Source organism: Vulpes vulpes, chromosome 1 (genome assembly GCF_048418805.1).
Source record: "Vulpes vulpes isolate BD-2025 chromosome 1, VulVul3, whole genome shotgun sequence".
NCBI classification, from domain to species: Eukaryota; Metazoa; Chordata; class Mammalia; order Carnivora; family Canidae; genus Vulpes; species Vulpes vulpes.
The window spans coordinates 101305241-101332491 of record NC_132780.1 but is presented as its reverse complement, the minus strand read 5'-3'; the positions used below and the strand labels follow the sequence as shown (position 1 = coordinate 101332491).

Sequence of the window (27251 nt, the reverse complement as noted above, 5' to 3'; positions counted from 1 at the left end):
AGCCAAATATGGGTTAAATATAATTGCCTGAAGAGTTTTTCCTGAAAGTTGTTCATGCACCAGAACCATAAGTATGAAAAGTGATTGCACGACTTTAGTGACTAAGAGAGGGAATATATGACTATTCTGTTTTTGGAAAAAGAGACAATTGCTGCACAGCTCAAATAGCACAACGTTTGTTATTTTAATTACAATCTCTAGATTGAGTTTCTTCCTATAGAGTCTACCCCCATAATACAGAATGAGATAAATTTTAAAACAAACAGTATGATAATCACCAACACATATTTCCCCCTTAATACTGCGAAATTCTTGGCAACATTTTTTTTGTATAATTGTCATCTCCAAAGTTGTGTATCTCCATTTAGAAATGACAGGGTTTAGCCCATCACGCTTGTTAGGAAAATCAATGAAAATCCATTTTATATCTTATATGGAAGTTTCAGTGTGTTGTAGAGGTTCTAGTATTCGTTTTGCCAATAACTGCTAAATGACCATGGACAGGTCAGTCTTTTAATATTTTTCAGTCTCATTTCACTCAAATCAAAATTACTGAGTTTTGCGTGTGATTTCTGGCTTTCCATCTACCTCCAAATTCTTATTTTATATACCCAATTGCCCAAATAAATCAATACAAATATAAATAATACAAAGAAAATATATATATACTTGTTAGCCATTTATACTTCCACTCTGGACAAATGTTTCTTCAGTTCCTGTTGTCAATGTATAAAAATGCATCCGGGGGTACCTGGCTGGCTCAGTCGGTTAAGTGTCTACCTTTTGGTTCAGGTCATGATCTCAAGGTCCTGGGATCAAGCCCCATATTGGACTCCCACTTGGTAGGAGTCTCCTTCTCCCTTTCCCTCTGCCCCTCCCCACCATTTATGCCCTCTCTCACTCTCTTTCTCATATAATAAGCAAATTCCCTTAAAAATAAAAATAAAATAAAAATGCATCCGAGTTTTGCATATTGGTTTTGTATCCTATGATTTTACTGTATTTGTTTAGTAGTTCTAACAATTTTTGGTGGGGCCTTTAAACTGTTCTCTATATAATACCATGTAATCTGCAAATTAAGATAATTTTACTCCTTTTCTGATTTTAATGTCTTTTTTTTTCTTGACTAACTGCTCTGACTAGAATTTCCACTACTATTTTGAATACAATGGCGAGAGTGGGCATCCTTGTTTTGCTTCTGATCTTAAAGGAACAGAGATATCAACTTTTCACCATTGAGTACAATGTTAGCTGTGGGCTTATCATATATGGTATTTGCTATGGTGATATATGCTCCCTCTATACCCAATTTGTTCAGAGTTTTTATCACAGATGGATGTTGACTTTTTGTCAAGTACTTTTTCTGCATCTATTGAGATGATCAATTTGATTTTTATCCTTTACTTTGTTAATGTGCATCATACTAATTAAATTCTAAATGTTGAACCATCTTTATATCTCTGGAATAAATCCCTCTTGATCATGGTGAATGTTCTTTTAAATGTACTGCTGAATTTATTTTGCTAATATTTTGTTAAGAATTTTTGCATCTGGGTAACCTGGTGGCTCAGCAGTTTAGTGCCTGCCTTCAGCCCAGGGCTTGATCCTGCAGACATGGATGGAGTCCCACATCGGGCTCCCTGCATGGAGCCTGCTTCTCCCTCTGCCTGCGTCTCTGCCTCTCTCTCTCTCTCTCTCTCTCTCTCTCTCTCTCTGTGCGTGTGTGTGTGTGTGTCTCTCACGAATAAATAAATGAAATCTTTTTTTAAAAGAATTTTTGCATCTATGTTCACCAGAAATATTGACTTCTTTCCTTATAGTGTCCTTGTCTGGTTTTGGCATCAGGGTAATACTGGCCTCATAAATTGAGTTTGGAAGTATTCCCTCCTATTTTTTTTTCAGACGAGTTTGAGAAAGACTGTTATTCTTTAATAAATATTTGCAGAATTCACCAGTGAAGCCATTTGGTCCTGGACTTTTCTCTGTTGGGAGGTTTTTGATTACTGAATTCGGTTTCCTTCATAGCAACTGCTCTGTTCAGAATTTCTATTTCTTTATGATTCAGCATAGGTTTAGTGTGTTATTTATAGCATGTATTTTGGGATTTTCCAGGTATATTTCTGTTATCAATTTCTAGGTTGATACCATTGTCTAAAAAGAAATTGTATGATTTCTATTCTTTTAAATTTTTCAAAGTATGTCATGGTCCAGAATTGGGTCTATCTTGTTGAATGTCCCATGTGGAGCTGAAAATATGTACTCTGCTGCTGTTGGATGAAGCAGTCTATTGATGTCACATGTATCTAGTTGATTGATAGTTCTGTTGAGTTCAGCTACGTCCTTACTGACTTTCTGCCCGCTGCACCTGTCCATTCCTGATAGAGGTATACTGAAGACTCCAGCTATGGTAGTACACTCACCTATTTCTCCCAGCAGTTGCATCAGTTTTTGCCTTATGAAGTTTGATGCTCTGTTGGTAGGCACGTACTTGTTCAGGATTTCTTGGACACAGTTTCTTGGAGAACTGATCCCCTTATCATAATGTAATGCTCTTCTTTATCCCTAACTTCCTTTTCTGTAAAGTCCGTTCTGTCTGAAGTTGGCATAGCTATTCATATTTTTTGTATTAATGTTAGAATGGTATCTTTTTCTCCATTCATTTACTTTTAGTCCATTGTTTTTTTATATTCAAAGTGGTTTTCTTGAAGAGGACATATGGTTGTTCTTGTTTTTTGATCCACTGCAGCAATCTCTTTTAGCTGCTCCATTTAGATGACTGATATTCAAGATGATCATTGATTTAGTCAGATTAATATCAAATGCTCATTACTGTCTTCTATTTGTTGCTCTGGCTCTTTGTTCTGATTTTTGTCTTTACTCTTTTTCTATCGTGATTTATATATATATATATATATATATATATATATATTTTACTGGAGTTCGATTTGCCAACATATAGTATAACACCCAATGCTTATCCCATCAAGTGCCCCCTTCAATGCCCATCTCCCAGTTACCCCATGCCCCAGCCCACCCTCCCCTTCCACTACCTCTTGTTCACTTCCCAGAGTTAGGATTTTCTCATGTTTTGTCACCCTCTCTGTTTTTTCCCCACTCATTTTATACTGTAATTTCAATTAAGCTTGTTTGTATCATTCCATTTTCTCTCCTTTATTAGTTATCAGCTACTTTTCTTTTACTTTTCTTAGTGGTTGCCCTTGCGTTTGAAATATACATCTACAACTAATGCAAGTCCACTTTCAAATTAAACTGTATCTCTTTGTAGTAAAATACCCTATAATTTTAATAATTTTTAAGTTTTTATTTTACCTTCACTTATTCCTTCTTTGGTGCTTTACATTACTTTACGTAAATCCAAGTTTCTCATGTATAGTATTTTTCTTCTCTTTAAAGAACTTCTTTTAAAATTTCTTGCAAGGCAGGTTTACTGACAACAAATTCTCTCAATTTTTGTCTAAGGATGTCTTTTTCTTTCACCTTTAAAGAATAATTTAAAAAAAAAGAAAATTTCACAGGGTACAAAATTTTAAGTTGGTAGTGTTTTTCTTTTAACACTTTAAATATTTCATCCTGCTCTCATTTATTCTGAGAAAAAGACAGATATAACTCTTACCTTTGCTCCATTAGGGTGAGTTATTTTTTTGCCTCTGGATTCTTGCAGATTATTTCTTTCTCTTAGGTTTTCTATAGTTTGAAAGTAATAGGTCTCAGCATTGTTGTTGTTGTTTGGTTATTATTATTTTAGCATTTATCCTACATGGTATTCTTCAAGCTTCCTGGATCTACAGCTTGATATCTGACATTAATTTGGAGGAAATTCTTATACACTATTACTCCAAGAAATTCCATCTGTTCCTTTTTCTCTTCTCTTTATGGCATTCTCATTATGTGTATGTCACACCTTTTGTAGTTGTTCCATGGTTCTTAGATATTGGTTTTTTTTTTTCAGGATTCTATTGATAGAGCCTCTAGTTCAGAGATGTCTTCTTCTGTGTCCAGTCTAATAACAAGCCCTTTAAAGGCATTCTTTATCTTGTTTGTGTTTGTTATTGTTTTTCTCTAGCATATCTTTTTTTATCATTCTTAGAATTTCCACCTCCCTGCTTATATTGCCTATTTATTCTTAAACAATGTATAATTAATCCATTAGAAGCTCTAGCATATTGGGTGCCTGGGTGGCTCAGTGGTTGAGCATCTGCCTTTGGCTCAAGTCATGATCCCAGGGTCCTGGGATTGAGTCCCATATCGGGTTATTCATGGGGAGCCTGCTTCTCCCTCTGCCTGTGTCTCTGCCTCTCTCTGTGTTTCTTTAGTGAATAAATAAATAAAATATTTTTAAAAACCCTTTCGTGGGCAGCCCGGGTAACTCAGCAGTTTAGCGCCGCCTTCAGCCCAGAGCCTGACCCTGGAGACCCGGGATTGAGTCCCACATCGGGCTCCCTTCATGGAGCCTGCTTCTCCCTCTGCCTGTGTCTCTGCCTCTCTCTCTCTCTCTCATGAATAAATAAATAAAATCTTAAAAAAAAAAAAAAAACTTTAGTATAGGGAAGCCCAGGTGGCTCAGTGGTTTGAGTGCCGCCTTCGGCCCAGGGCCTGATGTGGAGGCCCCGGGATCAAGTCACACATTGGGCTCCCTGTATGAAGCCTGTTTTTCCCTCTGCCTGTGTCTCTGCCTCTCTCTCTCTCTCATGAACAAATAAAATCTTAAGAAAAAAAAACCTTTAGGTATATTAATCATAATTATTTTAAATTCTTGATTTGAATTTAAGAAACAAAACTGATGAACATAGAGGAGGAAAAAAAGAGAGGCAAACCATAAAATGTAGTTTTTAGAGAACAAATTGATGGTTGTTGGAGTGGGGGGATGGGTTAAATGGGTGACGGGTATTAAGGAGGGCACTTGTGATAAACACTGTGTGTTGTATGTAAGTCATGAATCACTAAATTCTACTCCTGATACTAATATCACACTGTATGTTAACTGGAATTTAAGTAAAAACTTGAAAGAAAAAATCTTGATTTGGTAATTCCAACCATATCTGCTTCTGATGTTTGCTATGTCTCTTCAAATTGTGTTTTTTGCCTTTTGGTATACCTCATAATTTTTTTTCCTGATAGCCAGACATGATGTACCTAGCACTGGTTCCTGTGGTTGTTTCTGTTTGTGATTCTATGCTCTGAGAAGCCTATTTCTCCTATCTTGGAGGCAGCAACTTGCTCTGTATCCATCCCCTCTCTTATAGATCCAAAAGGAGTTCATTTTTCAGTCTGTTTAGCTTTTTAAATATTGTTAGGACTCAGTGACTTATTACAATCTCCTTAAATGTGAAACTGAATAGTTTTTCTTTTTATTCCTAGATTTTTCAGTTTCATTTTTTTCTGATTGAAGCACTAATGACAAACTAAAGCTTCATGTAGCATTAATTTTAAAAAACCCCACCCATTCTATATTAGAATTTAAAATAGGGAAATAACTAGTTTGTCAGCTTTAAGATCATGGTAAAAAGCAGTCAGTGTGCCTTATATCATGCTAACATGGTATCAGTAGGGTAAGAATACATGAATGTGTTGCTCACAAAATAATGTAGCCTTTGGCTATTTATCATTAAATCATCAATACACATATCAACATATAATGCTGACTGCTACTGGGCCATAATTAACTTAATATCTTCTTTTTTTTTCTTGAACATCTCTATAAAATATAACTTTTTAATAATGAAAAATTTCTTTACATCACTCTAAAAATATTTCTGAAGTGGCTATAATAGCTAATAAAAGCTAACTGCTGAGATCAAGCAGCCAATATTTATTAAGAGTCTACTACATGCTTAATGAGTCTTCACAAGAGCAGGAAGAAAGATGTTCAAAATTCATTACATTTCAGATATTTTTCCAAAATCCCCCAACATGATTTTGATGTACAATCAGGCTTAAGAACCTCTGATAAAGTACAAACCACTTAGCACATCATTCAAGGCTCTTCATGTCCAGATTCCTATTTTTCTCTCTTTGTCTCTTGCCTCATTCTTTTTCATAATATCTACCTATTCCTGTTTACTGCCCCCCCCCCCCAAAATGCTCATATGTGTTTTCCATGCTCTTGTACTTGTTACTTACTGTCTGGAATGATTGAAGTCACTAATCACCTGATGAACAGCAACTAATATTTTAATACTCAGCTTGAGCTTCACTGCTCATATAAAGTTCTTCTTAATGCCTGAAAGTAGATGTGACTATCTCTTCCTTTGAAGCAACTGGTAACCTGCACATATTTCCATCACCAAATCCACAGCAAGTTGTCTCCACCTATTTGTCTCCTCCTATTAGTAAAATCACAAAGAACTAAATTTACTGATAGTAATCTTGATATAGGGGCACTAGTAATAACTTTGTGTGTGTTATTTCAAAGGTAATGATATAGATTTGATTCCAAAATATCCAGATTATTAGCTTGTGACCCTGACCAAATTCCTCAAACTCTCAGTTTCTTCAGATGTTGAATGTGAATAAACAAAATGGCCTACTTCCTAATCCAGATGAGGGGATGTTATGAAATAATGCCCTCAAGTCCTTAAAACATGCTAATAACTTGATTTATATTAGCTATTATATATTTGTGATTGTGTAATCAGGGGCAACTATAAATTCTCAAAACTGATTAGGTGTTCTTTTTACTATTTTATAAACGATTAAAGCAAGGCCAAATTATTAGGCCAGTTTCAAAGAAACTAATATTTTTAAAAGGTTGTTGGGAAGAGGGGCAGAGGGAGAGATAGAGATTCTTAAACAGGCTCCATGCCCAATGTGGAGCCCAGTACAAGGCTCAATCTCATAACTCTGAGATCATGACCTGAGCAGTAATTACAAGTTGGATACTTAACTGACAGCCACTCGGGTGCCCCCCAACCCAAGAAACTAATTCTTTTTTTTTTTTAATTTTTATTTATTTATGATAGTCACAGAGAGAGAGAGAGAGAGGCAGAGACACAGGCGGAGGGAGAAGCAGGCTCGATGCACCGGGAGCCTGATGTGGGATTCGATCTCGGGTCTCCAGGATCACGCCCTGGCCAAAGGCAGGCGCCAAACCGCTGCGCCACCCAGGGATCCCCCAAGAAACTAATTCTTAATAAAACATAGGACTAGGATTCAATCTCAGGCTTATTTGATTGTACAACTCTGAACAAAGTAAAAAATAAATATAAGGAGATACAAATCAAGCACCTCACTGATCAAATTTGAGTAATAGGCTATCTCTGCTCTATACATTACCATTTCCTCTACTAAATACAAGCAGAAAACTCACCTTATCTCATCTTTAATCTCTCAAAATTGGAAGGCATAAAATATCAAGTTTTCTAGACCTTTATCTTTCTATTCTTGGCAACTCAGAGTATTTGGACATATTGAGCTTTTCATTATTGCTTCTACTATTTCAGAGTTGAGGTATCAATGCACCTTCTAAGTACCTCCTACTTCTTTCTCACTTTGCCTTTCATTGCATTTATTTCTGAACAGAAGAAACCTAGGTTATGCATGACTTTTCCTTTATTCCACAGCTGTCAGTTTTAATTAGAAAAAGTTATGGGCAGAAGGCCATGCATATTCTCCATTATGGTTTGTAGAATAAGAATCATATTTTTCTTCTACATTTTTTCCTGTTTAATTCACTAGTAATCATGCTGGGCTTATGCAAAAGTCATACTCCACATGAGCTGAGATATATATAAACAATTATCAGCCAAAGAGCAACAACTGAGATCTTCTTGAAGATTTTCTCTCTCTCCCTAGGCATTTAGTAAGGGGGATATTTTTCTATGTATTTAAATAAGCTTAATTTATATAAATTTATAATTTATAATGAAATTCTCAAATCATGTTCTTTTCCAACCATAGTTAGTCAGTTATTCTGTTTCTTTTTTGTTATCAGTTTTAAAGGAAAATAGCACTTTAGTCAGTACTCGATAGTCATCAAACATCTTTGCAAAGAGGCACATTAAGCTCCAAAAAAATACTACCAGTTCTTTTAGTCTAGCTTTCTTAGTCTCGATCTCTTTTATTTGCTAAGAGATGATGTATTCAATTCTCTTAAGAAAATATAGTATGTTGATGAAGAATGTAAACTATGGAGCCATGGTGTCTAAACCCAAATCCTTTACTCTGTTAGTTTCCTGGGGCTACCAGAACAAAGTGTCACAAACTGGGTAGCTTAGAATAACAGAAATGTATTGTCTTAGTTCTGGAAACTAGAATTCTGAAATGGAGAAGTCAGCAAGGTTGGTTCCTTGGGAGAGCTTCCAGAAAGCATCTGTTTCATGGTCCTTTCCCAGCTTCTAGTAATTTTCTGGTAACCTGTGGTGTCCCTTGACTTGTAGATGTGTAACTCCAATATCTGCCTTCATCTTTACATAGTCTCTCCCTGTGTACATGTCCATATCCAAATTTTCTCTTTTTTATTAAGACAAAAGTTACATTGGATTAGGGAGCCCACCCTACACCAGTGTGACCTCATTTTAACTGCTTATGTCTGCAAGAATCCTATTTCCAAAAGAAAGGTCATATTCTGAGGCTCTAGGGATTAAGACTTAAACATATGAATTTAGGGCAGGGAGGGGGACACATATGAACCATTAACACTCTGTAACTAACACCCATTAACACTCTGCTAAGTTACCCAACCTCTTCTTTGTCCTGATTTTCTTACCTGTAAAATGGGGATGTTAATGATAATGTCTACTTTATGGATTGTTGTAAGGATTACATAACTATGTTACTCAGTATGGTCCTAGCAAGGAGGGAGCACTCAAAAATTCAGTTTATAACACTGAGCAGCTATTTCTGAGAAAACGGTTTATAGAAAAGTAATTGTTTTAAAATCAAACACTGACAGTTTTAAAATCTAAGCTCCAGCGCAGCCTGGGTGGCTCAGTGCTTTAGCTCTGCCTTTGGCCCAGGGACTGATCCTAGAGACCCAGGATCGAGTCCCACGTCAGACTCCCTGCATGGAGCCTTCTTCTTCTGCCTGTGTCTCTGCCTCTCTGTCTCTCTCTCTCCCTCTGTGTCTCTCATGAATAAATAAATAAAATCTTAAAAAAAATAAAATCCAAGCTCCTTAAATGTTATTTAAAAATACAAGGCTTAGAAACTGTTTTGTTCTACAGTTTAGAAATGAGCTTAAAGTACAATAGTTGTATGTGGAAGTTGGATCAATATTTTGTGTTATAAATTTTCTCATGTTGATCAGGCCAATGATGATGATCAAAATATTGTACAATATTTTAATGCACTGAAAGTTTGGACAAGGCACCAAGCCATTGACTAAAAAATCAAATTTCTTGAAAAGCAAAGGTTGGTTCAGGTCACCTGTACATTTCTTGGTCTTCAATACTGCAGAGAGTTTTCATAACAAGGGATGTTCTGAATTGTACTTAGGTAAAAGCAAATATATACTATCCTTTTGGGAGATTGGCTTCATGATTCTATTAAAATATTCCCCCTAAATTAGTAATATTCTATGGAGGGTAATAGCAAAAATGATGCCTAATTTCCTTGGTTTGAACCTGGAAACTCTATAGATTCTAATTATACAAACTTGTATTTTTACTCCATATTTGAGTTTTTAGCGTAAGGGCTAAAATTCTTTTAAAAAGTTACTTGGATAATTACATTACATGATCAATGATCAGACATATGCTGCATGTCTGACTGGATACTATGTGGGAAAGTAATTTCTTAAAAATGCTGTCCCTAAAAGAAGTGGAACGGATAATGGATAGCGTCATGTTAAGGTTGTCAATCAAGGGGTTCTGTTCTTACAATGATGCTGGTTCATGACATGATCTATGCCAATCAGACTCACTCTTGCAGAGATAAGTTTTTAGTTGAGTAATAAAATTATAGGAGGAAAAGGGCTGAAATCAATTCAGCCCAAGGAGGCTAATCATTCCTGACGCCTAGATTCCAGGTGCTACCTTGGTTCCCAACTTCTTCTAAAGTCTCTTATCCAGGATTCTCTGATTCGGTGGATTATACAATATCTTTACCCCTTTTCTATTTATTTTAGCTAGCTTTAGTTCCTACTGCTTGCAGACAATGAACTAGAACCAATACAAATGGGAATCTCTAAGTTGGGGTTTCTCAAACCCTTTCCATCTGAATTTTGTAGAGTGCTTCTTAAAAATGAATTCAAACACTAAATCCAATTCTTTGGTAGTGGGCTCAGCAATCTGTCACTTTAACAAGTTCTGCAGCAACTCTTACAGATCCTATGACTCAATAGCTGCTATGCTAGATCTGATTTGACAGAAAATCAAAAGTAACCCATGTGGAGGAGCATGAAGAACTGAAGACTTAAACTATACAGCTTCTCATTTGGTACTTGAGCTGTCATCATTGCTCATTAATCAAGACTGCTTATACAGACAGCCTACACATACCAAGACAAATTAGTAAGCAAACAGGTGAGAAGTAAATATAAATAACAAACAAAAAGCAATAAAATATATAAAGAAAATGAGAGCAAAAATAACATCACTTAGTCATACTATTAACTGCTATATATATATAGCATACTATTAACTGCTTTATATATATATATATATATATAAAGGTTCTATAATCCAAGGACTTTTTTTTTAAGTAGGCTCCATGTCTAACGTAGGGCTTAAATTCAGGACCCTGAGATTAAGAGTCACATGCTGTACTGAATCAGCCAGGCCCCCATCCAGACTTTTTTTCCAAATAATTCTTCTATTCTTTTAAAACAGATTATCATTATTTCATAAGATATATAGGTTCAGTGATTTTAAACACTTTCAAGACATTAATATTAAGAAATAATATTTAAATTTAGTATCTTTGAATTTTTTATTTTTCCCATTTAGAAAGTACACTGATCTAACAGGCTTAAGATCTGCTTTCTTTTTCCTTTGTGGTTACTAATTTGGTCTATCAGCTTTGCTAAGTAATTTAATGTCCATATAAATTCCATTAGTAAAATAAGTGCAGTAATTTATGCTGCTTACTCACCTTAGAGAGGTGGAATAAAAAAGATAAAGCAGTAGAATTAAATTAATATACATAGTTGAAAAGCATTTGGTCTTTTTCTTTATTTTTCCTAGTATGTGAAATCCTCCATCAACTGGAGATACATTTTTATATGTACATTAGTGGGAGAGACTGCTGAGTGTAAAACATGTTGGAGTTTTTTTCAGAGAAATATCCTCTTTAAGCACAAAGATGCTATCCATTTATTTTGGACTTAAATTAGAACTGATTTTCCTAATAACTACAGGCTCAAGCAGGTTATATTTGGAGTACTTAATGTAATATGACCTGAAATACAGTCAAAAAGATAAAAATGTACACGCATTTTAAATTTATAGTTCTTTTCATTATAGCACTAAAATGAGATACTTGGAGTTATGTGAACCATTGCACGCTAAGTGGAAAAAAAGTTGATAGAGCAAATAGCATAGTGTTTCAGAGTGTGTGTGTATGTAGACAGAGTGGAAATAACTGCTAACAGGTTATAAGAGCTACAGTAATAGCTAAGTAAGCTATTTTTGAGCTTTTACACAAAATATAGTAACTCAAGCTTAACGTGTATTTATTTCAAATATATTCCATTTCCTATATATGATAGTCATAAGCATTTAATATAAGATTTCTCTTTTTTTTTAAGATTTATTTATTTTAGAGAGAGCATGTAGGGGGAGGGGCAGAGGAAGAAAATCTTCAAGCGGACTCCCCACTGAGCATGGAGCCCCAGGCAGAGCTTAATCTTGTGACCCTGGGATCAGGACCTGAACCAAACCAAGAGTCAGATGCTCAACCATCTCAGCCACCCAGATGCCCATCCATACAGGATTTCAATAATCAAATCAGCATGTTGAAAAGAATAAGGGGACAGGAAACAGACACTATTTCTATTTCCCCATGAAATTAGAAGGTAGCTCCCACACTGGTATGGATTGCCATATACTTAGTTTTAAGAAGAAATTCACATTAATTGCCAACATGCTCAAAAATTATCAACAGTTTCCAAGAACAAGAGAGAAGTAAATGACCACAATCTCTTTGAGTACATCTGAACAACACATACTCCTTCTAATCCAGCTATTTCTATCAGGGCTTTATTGGAAAGGGAGCATCACACAGTTCGTGAGAGCACAGATTATTGACAGGAATCAAACTTCCTGGAGTAAAAGGAAATAACCATATTTAACTGTATTCCTTTCTTTTTGCACTGTGTGGGCTCCTTTTTCCCTTCATAATTTATTCTGCCCAAAGTGAAAGCAATGATTCCACCCCTCCATCAAATGTTTTAAAAAAGGAACATGTAAAACTTTTAAGCAACAGTATTCTTGATAAACAAATGACACTTATTAGCCTATGAGAAAGTGGTCTGCATGCCACAGGGTGCCCTCTTTTACAACCATTATAAAGTTGGGCTGTTTGCAATAGCTTGCAACCTCCAAAACACAGCCAAAAATATAATCTGAATCTGAAGCTTTGCTTGAGATGATACAGGGATATATCTCCTGACCCTGGTCATCCCAACCAGTTTGTATGAATAACTTTTTTTTTTTTTTTTTTTTTTACAATTTCTCCAAATCTGGAGATGGTGTAATTCAAAATACACCCTTGCTAGAGAGCCATTTGTCAGTGATAGCATGTGATCCAATTAATCCTCTGGTCGCTAAAAATCAGAAGGATGTAGAGTCAGCTCTTGGTCGGGTATCAGGCAGCAAGGAGAGAAGAGGATTGGTGGATGTCACTGCAAAATTTGTTTGAAAGCTCAGCATGATGGAGCTAGAGGAGCATTAGGAAATGATACACGGCTTTTCATCCAGAAAAAGAGGGGATGGAGGCATAGAGAGTTCTGTTCCTTCAGCTTTGCTAAGACAGTCCCCCCATTTTCACTTGGCTAGAAGCCACAACCAAACCCCTGACTTCCCGGCCCATTCCCAGGAGCAGAGAACAGGCGGCCAATCTACTGTGTGCATTCACAAAAGGGGAAGGGAAGCGAAGGGGTCGAAAGCCTGTAAAACAAGATTCCCTACTGTTAAAGTTACCACCTTCCCTTTCACTTCCCTAAAATCCATTTCTTATACATTTGACCTGTATTTCCTGATAAGGGAAACCACACACATAGTGAACACACAGGAAGTGTTGTTTCTTTTCTTTCTTAAATTCTTTGCCCTCCATAAATTGTCTGTGGGGATGCTGTCTGTTAGATGGATCCGTGCTGCCTCCTCTGAAGGGATTAGAGACTCCTTTTAGGGCTAAATGAGAAGAAAATACCTGACCAGGCTGCTGTTCTTAACAACCCACAGGGACAGGGCCAAGTCCCCAGGGAACCCCATTCAGCCCAATAGCTAAACCTTCTATCCTCCGGAATTTATTTTTGGGGGTAGGGTGGTAACCCACCTGTCCTGCTCTCTTCAGAGAATTTTTACTTATAGTTTCTATCCTCTCTTTTCTGGAGTATAACAGATCATGATAAAACTGGACAGGTGAAGGCAGCGGGGGGTGGGGATCCGTTCACATCTCAGTCATGCAAACTTCAGATTGAGGGCCATCACCATCATTTTTAAACTGTCCTCCTGGCTACTCTAAACGGACCCCAGAATCTCCATCAGACTGTTTCTCTTGCAAGTCTTCTCTGGTTCTCCTACCACCTTTCCCATGTCCCTCAGTAGTGTCCCACGCAGAGGAATTTGGGACACCTGTTGATTCTGAGGCCCTTGTTCAAGAAGTTTTTCCAGATAACGGAAGTTATGCCTCCATAAAAATTCTTCTATTTGGGGGCATTTACTCTGATTCCAATTTTTCAGTTCTATAAATAAGACTGAGACAAAAACCCTTGTAGAAAACTGTTAGCCTCTTTATGCTTTTCCCTAGAACTTAAATTCATGAAAGTAGAATTAATGGATCCAAGTGTACGAATATGTTTCAATAGTCTGCTTAATTGCTTTCTAGAACATTTCATATCTTCAAAAGAAATGTTTGTTGTCATAGCATCCTTGGAGGCAAGATATACTAACCTGAGGCCATAACATATCTAAAAAAATTAGCTAAATAGGATGTGCAAAGATTCTCCACACACGAAAACTCAGAAAATTAACTGAGAAAAAAAGATCAATAGACATAATTCCATAAAACTGTAAACTCCTTCAAAAATATTAAGCACTGAGAAATGAGAGCTGGGGAAGGAAATTTCCTTGCTTTTAACTGAAGATTTAGCCTTAGCTCTTGCTCAAATTCCTAGCCCCCTTTCACTTTTTTTCCAGCCCTTTCCACCCAAGGAAATTTTTTCAGAGTTAGACAATGTTAGGGGACGGTATATGCACGTGTGGATTCCAGCTAAAGTCACACTTGCAGGAAAGCCACACGAACCTGCTTTTGTGTCAACCTCACCCCATGCAACTAACAGTCCTCCACTTCAGCCTCTCACCCTCTTTTCCAGCTACAGCTAGGTAACTACCAGCCATTCTTGCACGTGCATGTAAGACTGATCAATGTGTGCATGACTCCTCAGAAGCAAATCTTAGAGGGAAAGGAATGGTGAGGGGGGAAGTTTGGGTGCTTGAAGCCAATCTTGATATCCAAACAGGAAGAAACTTATTTAAAGACGACTTACAGGAAATACTTGGGAGTCAACATCACACATGTAAACAGTATGTAAAGAACGTAGACACAACAAAAGCAAAAATCATAATCATTCCAGTTTAAGAGCTGAAAGAGATAAATTAAAAATAGCCAGTTCGCATGGAATACTCTCTATTTTTACATTGAAATAGAATCAAGTAAAATGTTTGAATTGGAAGTTGAGAGCAATCCTGGACTTAGGGAATTAATATATTAGTGACACATTATATGTGAATGGAGAAATTTGTGGGGTTTTTTCCTTAGTTTTATAGGTATCATAAAATCTTTGTAAATTCTGGCACCATCTCAGGAATAGAACTTTCCACCAAGCTAGTGGTGCATTTGGAGAATGGGATTCCATGTTATAAGCATTATGTGTGTGTGGCATGGTGTATATAGAGTCGTAATCTTTCACAATTAAGATATTAAGCCTTGATAAATATCATCAATCTAGTAGAGTCTGGCAGCAAGTCAGATTCCAACAGTCTAGGTTAGTCATGTCTTCTGGAAGAAAATACTTTAAAGATTTAATGATATATACCCTGATATAGAATTAAAATAATTTTTCTGACATAGCAGCAACCATATTCCAGTTATCATATGATTAAAGGAGAAGAAATATATTAAACAAACGATAATATGCCTTATAAAGATACTTATTTTCGTAAGACAGAAATAATGCTTGTACCAGCATTTTGTAATAACAACAACAAACCAGATACATGCAAAGGTATAAGTAATCCATTAGGTTTATGGGCAGATAACTAATTTTTTTCAATGAATCAATTAAAATCTAGTTTGTAAAGAGATCTGTAATTATTTCAATTAATTGTTTTTCTTAAAGTACATCTTTACACTGGAGGGAGGATGAGAACCATAAAATGTTAGATTTGAAAATAAGAACATTATTGTAATTTAGGAACTAAATTGATAGTTTTCAGAGCTTTTGACATTCTAAATGTGCAAATCTAAATGTCAACAGCTAATCACGGATAATCTGCCATTGATTTCTCTCTGTTTAAAAATACCAAGTTCCAGCAGCAATTTCTATCTCTGCGTGTTTCTACAGACACATTTTTCAAATATAAAATACAGGGTCGATCAAACAGCAATTTACCTAATTTCTCAAGATAGATATTAAGGAATACCAGCAAGTTCAAAGTTATGAAACACTGCTAAAAAACATTTAAGACAGACAGGAAAGAGAATTATAATAAAACAAGAAATTAACATGGTAGGAGACAGCAAGAAGCTACAGATTTTAATCTTTAAATTAAATATAATGTAAACGGTATGGGTATTGCCAATTACACCTTCATCTAAAGGCAAAATATTGAGTAGACAAAATCACAATCTATTAAAATTTAGATTTTGTGTTTTTTTTGTAAAAGCACCATCATTAAATATATTTCTTAAAAAACCTGATAAAACTTTTAATGAAAAAGCCAAGTTGTACCGCTTACTTGAAAGTTTGCTTACTTGAAAGTTCTATGTTCAATGTAAGACATTACTCACTTGAATATTTACTTTGCATTTATATGCAGAATAAATTTTAATCTTTTAGTGCAGAGTAACTATTCAAAGTAACTTAAAAATTGAGGTCTCTGAAGGAGCTATTCATTTTAATTCTCTTATTAGTTTCACATGTTCATGACAATGAATCCTGATAAATGTGAGGCTCATTTTCATTTCCCATGTGTAATTCAAGATTATTTGTTTGTAAAATTTTATGTTCTTTCCCTTCATTTTATCTTTGGAATCATATATTGCTGGTGTTTAACTGTCAGGTATATCTCTTCCATTTCACAACACTGCCCTTTGGGTCAGGAGGCAGCTCTTTCTTATCTCACTTCTAGCAGTCACACAAAGTCATGGCCAATATATTGAATGAATATTTATTCTCAGTGTCTCCTTATATTATGGTCTCCACAGATCCTTAAGAACAGCACTTTTATCTTTTCATTTCTGTAAACAATCGTTCACAGATGTGAACTTATCTATGCAACAAGCAATCCATATTACTTTGACATATAAATTAACATTTTAATTATTCACGATGTATCAAGAGCCTAATTAGTTAAACCTTAGGCTCTTGGAGCTTCTGGGCGGTGGCCTTTATGTTTCCTGGGCCAAAAGTGAAAAAAACATAGTAGGTATCAATATATTTCATGTAAAAATTAGATGAATGTACACTTACTGTTGAACTAGTTTGAGAATTCTAGGAAAAATATATAAACACACCATATAGATTAAGAAATGATGTGTTCATATCTAAGTAATAAAAATGAAAACAAACAAAAAACCCAAAGATAACTATGGCTATATTGCAATGAAAAAGTATTTGAGAACTGTATTATAGAAACAGGCGAACAACTTTAACTGATTTAAGGCTTGGTTACATCTTTAAGAAAAAAAGAAACTTCACTTAGCTTCACATCCATATTGAAACTTTAGAATACTAACCTTCAAAATTAATTCTTAAATTTTATTTCTAATTTACATAGATTTCTGCTCATAAAACTAGTAAATATTAAAAAATTCTTACACATCTAATTTTTTTAAACAAAGAACCAAACTGATGTTTTTAATAACCTGAGTGGACTACAGTGTTTCTAACCTATAAAATGAAGTTATTATACTATAACAATGTAAGACAGTAAGTTATTGTACCTACTATAAGTGCCTTTTACTCTAATACAGTATCATAAATATAGCAATAAAATTGGAACATGTTAATTTTTACTTATTGTGAGCTATATTAAGCAATATATTATACCAACAATATATATTTCTGAAATTTTGGGTTTCTTTTCCAGATAAAAATTGAGATCTCTTTCTAACTGCTCTCTTTATATGTACTTAACAGTACATATAAAACAGCCAAGGTAAGGGTGAATTTTCCTCACTAAATGTTCTAGTATCCTAAAATTGTCCTATTATATTCTCAGGTTTTTTTTGTTGTTGTTGAGATATACTAATTGTTAATAAGTGGACCAATGTATAGATTTTATTTAATTTTGGAAACTGACAAAACTCCTATGATTTTGTAAAATGCTCCTATGATTTTGTAAAATGCAACTAGTTTGCTCAACTATTTCTTGTCACACTTAATGGCAACTACTAATTATTTTCACTTGCATTCACAAGATAAACATTATCTAAACATTATCTATTCTTTAAATCCAAAGGGAGTATGGAAAGAAGTTTCCTGTGTTGGGTTTAGGCTTTACCTAAGATTCTCATCACTGGACACTTCCAAACTTGTAGAGATTAAGGAATCTAAGAATTTTATGCAAGATACTAATGAGAGACTCCTTTAGCAAACAGGTTCAATTTTTAAATAGTACCATAATTCAGCTCTCTCTTCGATCTCTATTTTTCTTTCATTTTGGTATCTGTATAGCTACTTTGCTACTGCATATTTAAAAGTAAATTTCAGTTGTGTAAACTGTCAATTTTTAGAATAACATATATCGGTCTCTGCACATTTTAATTCTCTATACATTTAATTTCTATTATCTTCAGGAACATTGAAGTATCATCTATCAGCAACATAAGGAACAAATTTCTGCCTTTTAAAGTAAATGTTAAGGTGAGATTATGATATAACTCGAATTTAGGGGCAATCGTTTATTAGTTTTTGATAATTTTTATCTGGAGTACATAAACATAATGTCTTTTCATTTCTTAGTACACAAAATATTTACCTTTATTAACTTGCTTAAGATATACCTATTAATAATCATCATAGGTAGGTAAATTTTGATATGTTGATTTTTTTTAATCTGGGGCAAATGTTTTTCCTTACTCTAGATATTACACTTTATGTACTCTCCAGGAATGTGTTTTTCATTGCAATGCCCATGTACCACAAAATAGAAGCATCATAATACAGTACAGCCAACCTGAAAGAAAATATAATTATCCTATTGTTACTTGTAAATTAACACATGAATAAGTTATGTATTTACATGTTTGCTTACTTTCTATCAGCTCCAGATATCCACAAAGATATCTAACATTACAAGAGAAAAATAACATTAATTATTTCCACCTCCTGGACACCCAGTTTTTAAGGAGCTGTTATCTGCTATCTCCTATGATCAAAAAGTATGACTTTTACACTTGAAGTTATGAAATGAAATAGGAGGAAGAGCGATGACTTCTCATTCATATTCAAGTACAGGTCATCAAACAGGCCAACAGCTGGAGGACTCAGCAATATCCTAAGAAAGTAGCTGAATGTATTTTTCTGGACGTAGACTGAAAATACACACTTTAACTTCAATTCTCACTACAAAGTTCAATTAAGGTAGGCTTGTTTCAAACTGGAAACTTGCATCTTCAACATAAATCATAGGATTTTTGTTTTGTTTTTAAATTATAGTTTTTGATCATTAATTCCCCTTACACACATCAAAATATGCTAGTCTAATATCCTTTGAACAAAAACTCACGCTACATGCCAGTCCATGGAAAGCCATTACATATGTGAAATATGTTTCTGTACCATGAAGATATTTTTAAGATGCACATTTATGTTTCCTCTTCATATAATTAAATATATACCCATCATAAAACCTTGGAAGATTCTTGTGTAACAATTTCACAAGTAAAATGCATAAAATGATTGGTAGTATTTCTTTACTCTTTTCTCTCTCTCCCTCATAATCTCATGTACTGCAAAATTCTTCAACCCATAAAAATCATCAAGCAATTAAAGATGATTCAAAGATATGCAACATCAACAGAGCAGACTGAGTTAGTAAAGAACAGAGGCTATAGGATAATCACGGTTGTAGCCTCAGAACCTAATTTCTGAGATGCTTACTATGCGATTGTTGAGTGATTTAACTTTGAAATAAAATGTAATATTAGATACTACTTTGCTGGTACATAGATGTTCTATATTATGAGGGCTTATCACCAGTACTGCTATATATTATCACATAACAAATGTATTTTAAAGTTTTTCTAATTGATTTTGTATCTATTTTTAAGAAAACGGATTTTTCTTGCTAGATCTGGAAAGAGCCTGGAAACTATGATCATTGGATCATATCTTCTGGGAGAGAAACTTCTCCTTGACCCCTTATATATGGTAAGTGTACTACCTATCAAATAGTAGGCCTTCAATAAATATCTGTTTAAAGAGTGAATGTTTCCGTGCAGTTTTAGAATATCTACCATTGAAAAGTGAAGTTGTATAATCCATAAGAAGTCAAAATGTTTATCAAATGGAAATAACTATAAAAATAGCATTTTCAGAACATTTCTCAGCACTAAAGTAAAATGTAATTTTGAATGTATATTTAAGAATATTTGGAAATGTTTAAATGAAGCCTCCCCCGAGTATGAATTTTCTAAATATACACTAAGTATATATGACTATTGAGTTAGGATTTTTTATGCTTCTGCGTATTTAATAATGGAACTCATATAACATTAAAAGACAAACTCAAAGTAATAGATAATTACTCAAGGAAATTTCTTAAACAACACACAATTTACTATTGTTTAGTGGAAACCCTGTTTCTTCCCTCACCCCTGCCCCTAAGAATAATATATAACCTAAAATCTCATTTTCTGAGTTTCTTAGAAATTTTCTGAACATTGGTTTCATTTTACCAAATACAAAGAAAGAAAGACTAATGGAAAATATCTGAAAACATACCCATTTTATATCTAGTATCATTTAGATTTTTTGTTTTCAGTAACAGTTATCTGATTATAACAGAGATGGAAAAAAACTGGCACATAAGCCAAACTTCTAAATATTGCACTTTTTAGCTAAAAACTAGATTCTGTTGGACTAGTATACTGCTTTGTGAAGATGTCCCCACTCACTTGCACCGTTATCCCTTCTGGGAAAAAAAAAAACTATATATGGAAAGTTATGTGAGAAATGCAATAACAAATGGCATTTGTTGAGCCAATACGTATGTATGACCACTTGAAATAGCAAGACTGTGCTATTAAGTTTATATTTCAAATCCCAGTTTGAGCTGAATAAAGTAGAAAATGGGTATTTCACCCCATCCCTCATATCCCCTGTCAATTATCACTAATTTTATAGCAAAGTAATTTTTATGGAGAGTAATCAAAAATTTGTCTGGGACCCTTGGGGAAAAAGTGATATAAATGTTGAACATCTACATTTAGTTTTATGCAAAGATAAGATGGTCCCATAAATTCTACTTCCCAAATATACCTCAAATCCATCTTTCCTTCTCCATCTCTGCCACCACCACTCTAGGCCAGGCTACCATATAACCCCCCTCCTGAACAACTACAACAGCCTCCTAACTCTACTCTTACCATCTTCCAACCATCTCTTTACTCACTAGCCTTAATGCTCTTAAAATGAAAATGGTTAAAATCTCTCAATAGCTTCCCATTTTACCTAGAATAATTCTAAGACACAACTCCTTACTATGACTTCTTTTCTTCTCTGTGGGATGTGGTCCCTAATCATCTTTCAAACCTTACATTGTGTAACTCTCTTCTGTATTCAGTAAGCTCCAGTCACACTGAACACACAGTTCTCCAAATGTGTCAAGCCCATTTCCTTTCAAGATCACTGCCTAGGCAGTTCCCTGTACCCAGAATGCAATTCTTCTGACTCTAAGGATTAGCTTTCTCCTCCCTAGAATGTGGTTCAAATGCCACCTCCCATTCTAATGAAATTACAAATTGATCAAAACGCTATAAACACAGTATGTCAAAGTATGTTGCACACTTCAAATATGCATTATTTTTTATTTTAAAAAAGAAAGCGATATATGAATAATTTAATTAAACTTAATGTATAAGTTTAGTTTCATTATAATTGTACTTTGGGCAAAGTCATCTCGTTTTGATTACTTAACTATATGTACTGATCTCCACCATATTTATACTTCCAAGAAAATGTGGAGTCAAAGAGAAGGAAGAAACTTCTAATTACTGCTGGGGTCTGGTTGATGTACCATGTACAATACAATCTATTCTTTCACCATTTGGGACAAGGGCAGTTTGCAGTGAGAAGTACTCAGGTATGTGTCCCTGCGATGGGGAAAGGAGGTTGGGAGAAGGAAATACAAGAAACCTATAATGCTTTCTGTCCTAGTTTATACTGGCAACGATGAATAAAGAAACAGAAGTATTTCTACTCTAATTTTTTCTTAGTGTTTAATTTTGTAATAGAAAGGTAATGCAAAATCATACAGAAAAATTTGAAAATATTAAAAATTAAAAGATGTAAATATTAATTTTGTCCTATACCTTAGATATATATTTTTCCTCTTAAGAAAGTCCAAATAAAGCCACTTTGTTCACATTACTTTTGCTTAGAAGAGGTCCTTAGGGAACACTATAATTTTTGCAGATTAAAAAGGTTTTAGATAATAGTTTTAAACCCAGAGCAAACACCACTTACATGATCAGTGCATACCAATGACATTTTATCTTTCTACTTTGAGTACTAATCATAATGACTAGTTACACAATGACTTACTCTAATTTGTAATTTTATGATAAAATTATATTGTTGGTTGTTTTTACACTGACACTTAATGAGAAGGCATGTGATTATAATATCTTTTACCTTTACAACTATGAATAGTTTATCCCTAAAATGTTATCTAGGTGAAAGGTCTTTTAGAAATACACCACTTTGCAAATCATCCAGTTTCTCTCATTTAACAAAGTTTTTAATATTTCCAGTAAAGTTCACTCGAACTTTGTGAAATTATTTCAACTCATCCATTTCTATGAGAACTATATTTAGTTTGTGAATAATACTTATGGAAGTACAATTAATTTTAGTCTATGAACTTTATTAGGCAGATATTTTTTCTGCTCAGGTATACTCACCTGTATTCACATACAACTCAGTGGATTTTACATTCAATTCATTCAAATTAATAAATTCAATGAGAGTAACAATTCAGATTACTGTTTTGCTTATTTACTTAATTTGTCCTGAGTTCCCTGGAAAAATATAGAAGACCAATTCACACAATCTTAGTAGTAAAATGAGTTCACTAGACTCTTGAATGCAAACCATATTTGGCTTGAATGAATTATTTTAGTTTCTGATTATTTTTGGAAACATGACCTGAGAAATAAATTAATTCTTTTAGGCTATACAGTACTATTTGCTAAAGCAGAGTAATCTTTGAATAAATGGACCCCTGGTGGCTACTAACCACTGTAATTGATATACATGGTTACTTACATATGAAACAAGATTATGCTTTATATTCACCTAAATGTCCAGTACAGAAATAAAAGCCCATACAGAGAGAAGGTAAAATCTGTAATTTTTTAATAAAAATTGACAACGCCTCATAAATGTTGTGGTTTTAAACAGGGAAAATTAATGGAATAAGAGAAATTTGAACACAAATCATGTTTTCACTTACTTAATCAGATGAAGTGATCTAGGAAGCAACTCTACTTTCTGATCGATTCAAGGAGGTTTAGGTAATAGGAAGAGAGAGTCAAATTGATTTATTTTGTCTTTATAGTGCAGAGCTTCAGAGCCAGTTAAAGGACAAGAGATGCTTCCTATGGTCAACTTATCTCAGTGCCTTGTTAAGCACCATGTTAAAAATGAGGTAGTTCACTTTTTTTGTCATTATCATCATTTCACCCTAAGTATGGGAAAATAAGAAAGGAGAAGAAAGTGATTCTACTCATTTTAACTATGAAGGATTTTATATAATTTTGTAAAAATAGACGGGCAACATTTAAAATTTTACTTTGTGAATACTCTTCATCAGAAAAGAAGTCACACAAAAATGAAATTTTACCTTCTATAACACCTTTAAAATATAAAATATAAACCCCATTACCTCTTAAGACAAGTTATGAGGAAGATAAATGCTATCTCCTTAAATAGGAATCTTATTACTAATATTTACTATCATGTGTATACCAAATCTAATTTACATTTTATTTTTATATTGTATACACACTGTAATACCCTATCATGTCATTTATGAAACTACAAATTAAGAAATTATCTCCAAAATGTTAGTCAGGATAACGTTCTGAAGTTTGACACTTTGTTAACCATTAGTGTGATGATTTCAGTAGTCAAAATTTATCCCAAAGTAACACAAGGTATAATTTCTAATCACTATGAGTTTAGGCTGTATAAAGCATTTTATAAGCAATCATTTGTGTCTGATAAAAACATCTGAGCACATTTTCTCTATAATCTTACGTTGAAGAGCTCTAAATTTTACCCAACTTAGCCTTTAGGTACTATATTATCCAAGCATAATCTTATGCATGGCCTGTGTTTATATTATAATGATGAAAATTCAAATTAAGAGTTTTTGTAGTCTACCTTTAATGATCCTACTTAACAGATGGGAAAACTGAGTAATATTCATTCATAAACATTAAGATAAGCTAACTGATAAAAACACATGTAAATTACATTTATTTGGTAGATATTTTAGGTAAGATGTCTTTTTAAAGTATAGGAAAGTCATTACAATAAACAAAAATTATTGCAAGAGGTTAACAAATAACTCCTCTACACCCTTAAATTCAATATGACTGTGTGAAAGGTCATACTTTAACATATGACACATTTTGGTAGAATGGCTCTTTAGTCATTTGGAGATTCTGATATGTGTTTTATTTATGTTAATTTCCCCAGGGTCTTGGATGGTAACTGGTGTATCATAGATACTTAATGAAAAACTAAATTGTTGATTTAGGGAAATTGTTGCATGGCGATAACTGTCTGTTAAAGGTTTCTAGGAAATGACTCTCTTTTGAATGTGGCCACTAAAGAGATGTATATTAACATACTAAATACTAGATACAGTAGAACATAAATGTCTGACTTTCTGGTTATTAAAAATTGTTTTTCTCTCCCTGCAAACAAAGGTCCAAGTAAATAATTTTACGTTTTTTACAATCTTTTATTTTCACAGAGGTATATTAAGTAACTACCCCTTCAATATGTAATGCCAATAGCCTTTGAAAACAAATGAGAAACATGTGTGAAGGTAAACACCTCCATAAGCAAGTATGGCACTGTAGGTGGCACTTATGTGATATATCTTCAAAGGCATGACAGTTATGTATGATTTCCAAATTTACATATGCATTTGCAATCTGGCAGGTAAAAAAAAAAAAAGAACAAAACAAAACAGAAATAATTAGGAAAACATGTCAAAAGTACCAGCTGTATAAAACGAACTGGATATCGCTTCTGAATAATGTTTCCAAGTAAAATAAAATGATCATACGCCTGTGACAAAAAAGAAGGCTGTGTTGTTTTACCTGCCTTCTCCTTTAACCTTCTCATGCTCACAAGGCAAATGCAGACTTTCATGACATCTAACCTCCATTTTTATATTTGCAAATTATTTCGAGGCCTTATATAGAGTTAAATGGTAACTCTAACCGGAGTTTTACATTTGAGGTCTTTAGAAAAGTGTGACATAACAGGTGACATATTGATGGTCATCACAGCACCAATGAGAGCATCCGGCCAGGTACATGCTGCAAAACTTTTACGATTGTTCGCCTCTTAGTTCAAGGCATTTGGACTAAGGAGGTGATGTTCTTACAGATCCTTAAGCATTTCCCAGCAGAAATCCAAGGAGCTAGGTCTCACGGAGATTGTTGAATACAAGGACAGGAAGTGTTCAAGAATTCCCTGCGCTTTCCATTTGGTAAGCCTGACTTTCACTTTGCACACACTCTTCAGTTTCACTCTACCTACTGAAACAAAGTCTTTTTCCTAAAAAAAACAATCTGTCAGTGACTCGACTTTATGAATCGGATATCCCCCAACTTGGAAATGCACACCTGCCGTGGGCGCCCCCGCGCCCCACCCCACCCCGCCATCTCCAAAAGGGACCCCACGGAAGCCTGGGGACCTGCTCCAGGAATAGTGGGGACCGGCGGACGTTGGCCGCGGACGGGGCAGGGCGCGCGGCTGCGAGCGCAGCAACCCCCGCCGCCAAGGGCTGCGGTCCGGGCCCCGCGCGGGCGCGGCGCGCTGCCCCGAAGGCGGGTGAGGACCGGCCCGCCGCCCGGGGGCCCGGGGAGCTCGGGGGGGCCCGGGGAGCCCGGGGAGCCCGGGGGGCCCGGGGGGCCCGGGCCGCGCCGCGACAGCCGCCGGGGAGCCGAAGGGGCCGCACCTCGGGAGGTCGCCGCTGCCCGCGCCCGAGACGGGACCCCCGCCCTCCCGGCGCCCGGCCCGCGTTCCCCGCGGGAGGCGAGCAGCGCGCGGGCCCGAACCCCCGCCGCCCCCGGCCCCGGCCCGCCGCCCCGGCCCGACCCTTACCTTGGTTGCTGGAGACGTGGCTGCAGCCGCCCGGCCGAGCTGTCAGCAAAGGCAAGAAGAAGCCAAATTGCCAAAGAAATTCCCGGACTTCGCAGCCCCCCATGACTCTCCCGGGCTCTCGGCTTCTCCCACTTGAAGGCAAGTGACAGCAGCGCGGCCAGGTGCGGTGCGCAGGGTGCGGGTCCCGCTCCTCGTCCGCCGCCGCCGCCGCCGCCCGGCCCGCAGGGGGTGTCCCGGGGCGCCCCCCGCGCGAGGCCCCGGGGGCAGGGCGCGAAGGTCCAGGCTGCCCCGGGAGCCGGCGCAGCGGTGCCGGGGGAGGACGCGGCCCGCGGCGCCAGGGAGCTCCCGGCGGCTGCGAGCGGGTGGAATCGCATCCACCGCCGCGTCCCGCTCGCGCGAGGACTATTCACTCGGGCCCGGGAGAGCGCGCGCGCAGGAGCGAGCCCGGGCTGCGCGGGGGAGGGGCGCGCGGGGGAGGGGGAGGGCGCGGGCGGGGGCGGGGGCGCGGGGCGGGGCGGGCCGAGCAGGTGCGGCGGCCGGTGCGGGCGCGCGAGCCGAGCCGCGGGGGAGGCGCTGCCCTGGACGCTGGGGCCCGAGCCGGCGAGCCCGCCGGGCCAGCCCCCAGCCGCGGCCCGGCCCCCGCCTAGGAGGCGACGGCGGCGGCTCGCGGCGCGGACTCCGCCACCTCCGCCGCTCGCGCGACGCGCCCCGGCCTGGGCGGCCGCTGTGCGGGCATCTCGGGGCCGCACTCAGTGCCCCGAGCGCCCCGCGCCCCGCCCCCCGCGGCGGCGCCCGGCGTGTCGGGCCGGTCGGGCTTCTCCGTGCGCCGGGGGCGGGAGCCTGGCGCGGCCGCCCACCCCCCCTCTGGCGCGGTCCCCCGAACTTGCCCACGAGGGCGAGCGCCTCAACTTTGTGCCGCCTCCGCTGCTCCGGGTCCCAGGACACCGGAGAGGGCGAGCGACAGCCGGGAGGGTCCCAGCAGGCTGCAGAGGCGGCTGCCCGGCGCGGGGCTGCCGAGGTCGGGGCGCGGCCGCGCGGCGCTGACTCGGCGGGGAGGGCGCGGGCCTTCGGGGGCCCCGCGAACCCCCGCCAGACCCCCGCGACCCCCCGCAAACCCCGCCGGCCCCGGCCGAGCCCCCCCGGCCCCCGCCAGCCCCGTCGGAGCGCGCTGCGAGCAGCCGGCGGGGAGCCCGAGGTCGGCGGCCAGCCGAGCGCTGCCCCCGGGCCGCCCCCCCGCCCGCCTGGCTCCCGGCGGGTCGGGGGCCCCGGGGCTGCGGGC

At 37.3% G+C, this 27251-nt stretch overlaps 1 protein-coding gene across 1 annotated transcript in view; it reads right to left on the bottom strand.

Annotated features, from left to right (window-relative positions):
• Nucleotides 1–26400, bottom strand: part of EPHA6 (EPH receptor A6) — an 870413-nt gene extending 844013 nt beyond the window's left edge. The window contains 2 exon segments of the mRNA XM_072721173.1: nucleotides 25973–26264; nucleotides 26266–26400. Of these exon segments, the coding sequence (XP_072577274.1) occupies nucleotides 25973–26264; nucleotides 26266–26346 (373 nt within the window). The 5' untranslated portion in view covers nucleotides 26347–26400.
• Between the last annotated feature and the right edge of the window lie 851 nt (nucleotides 26401–27251).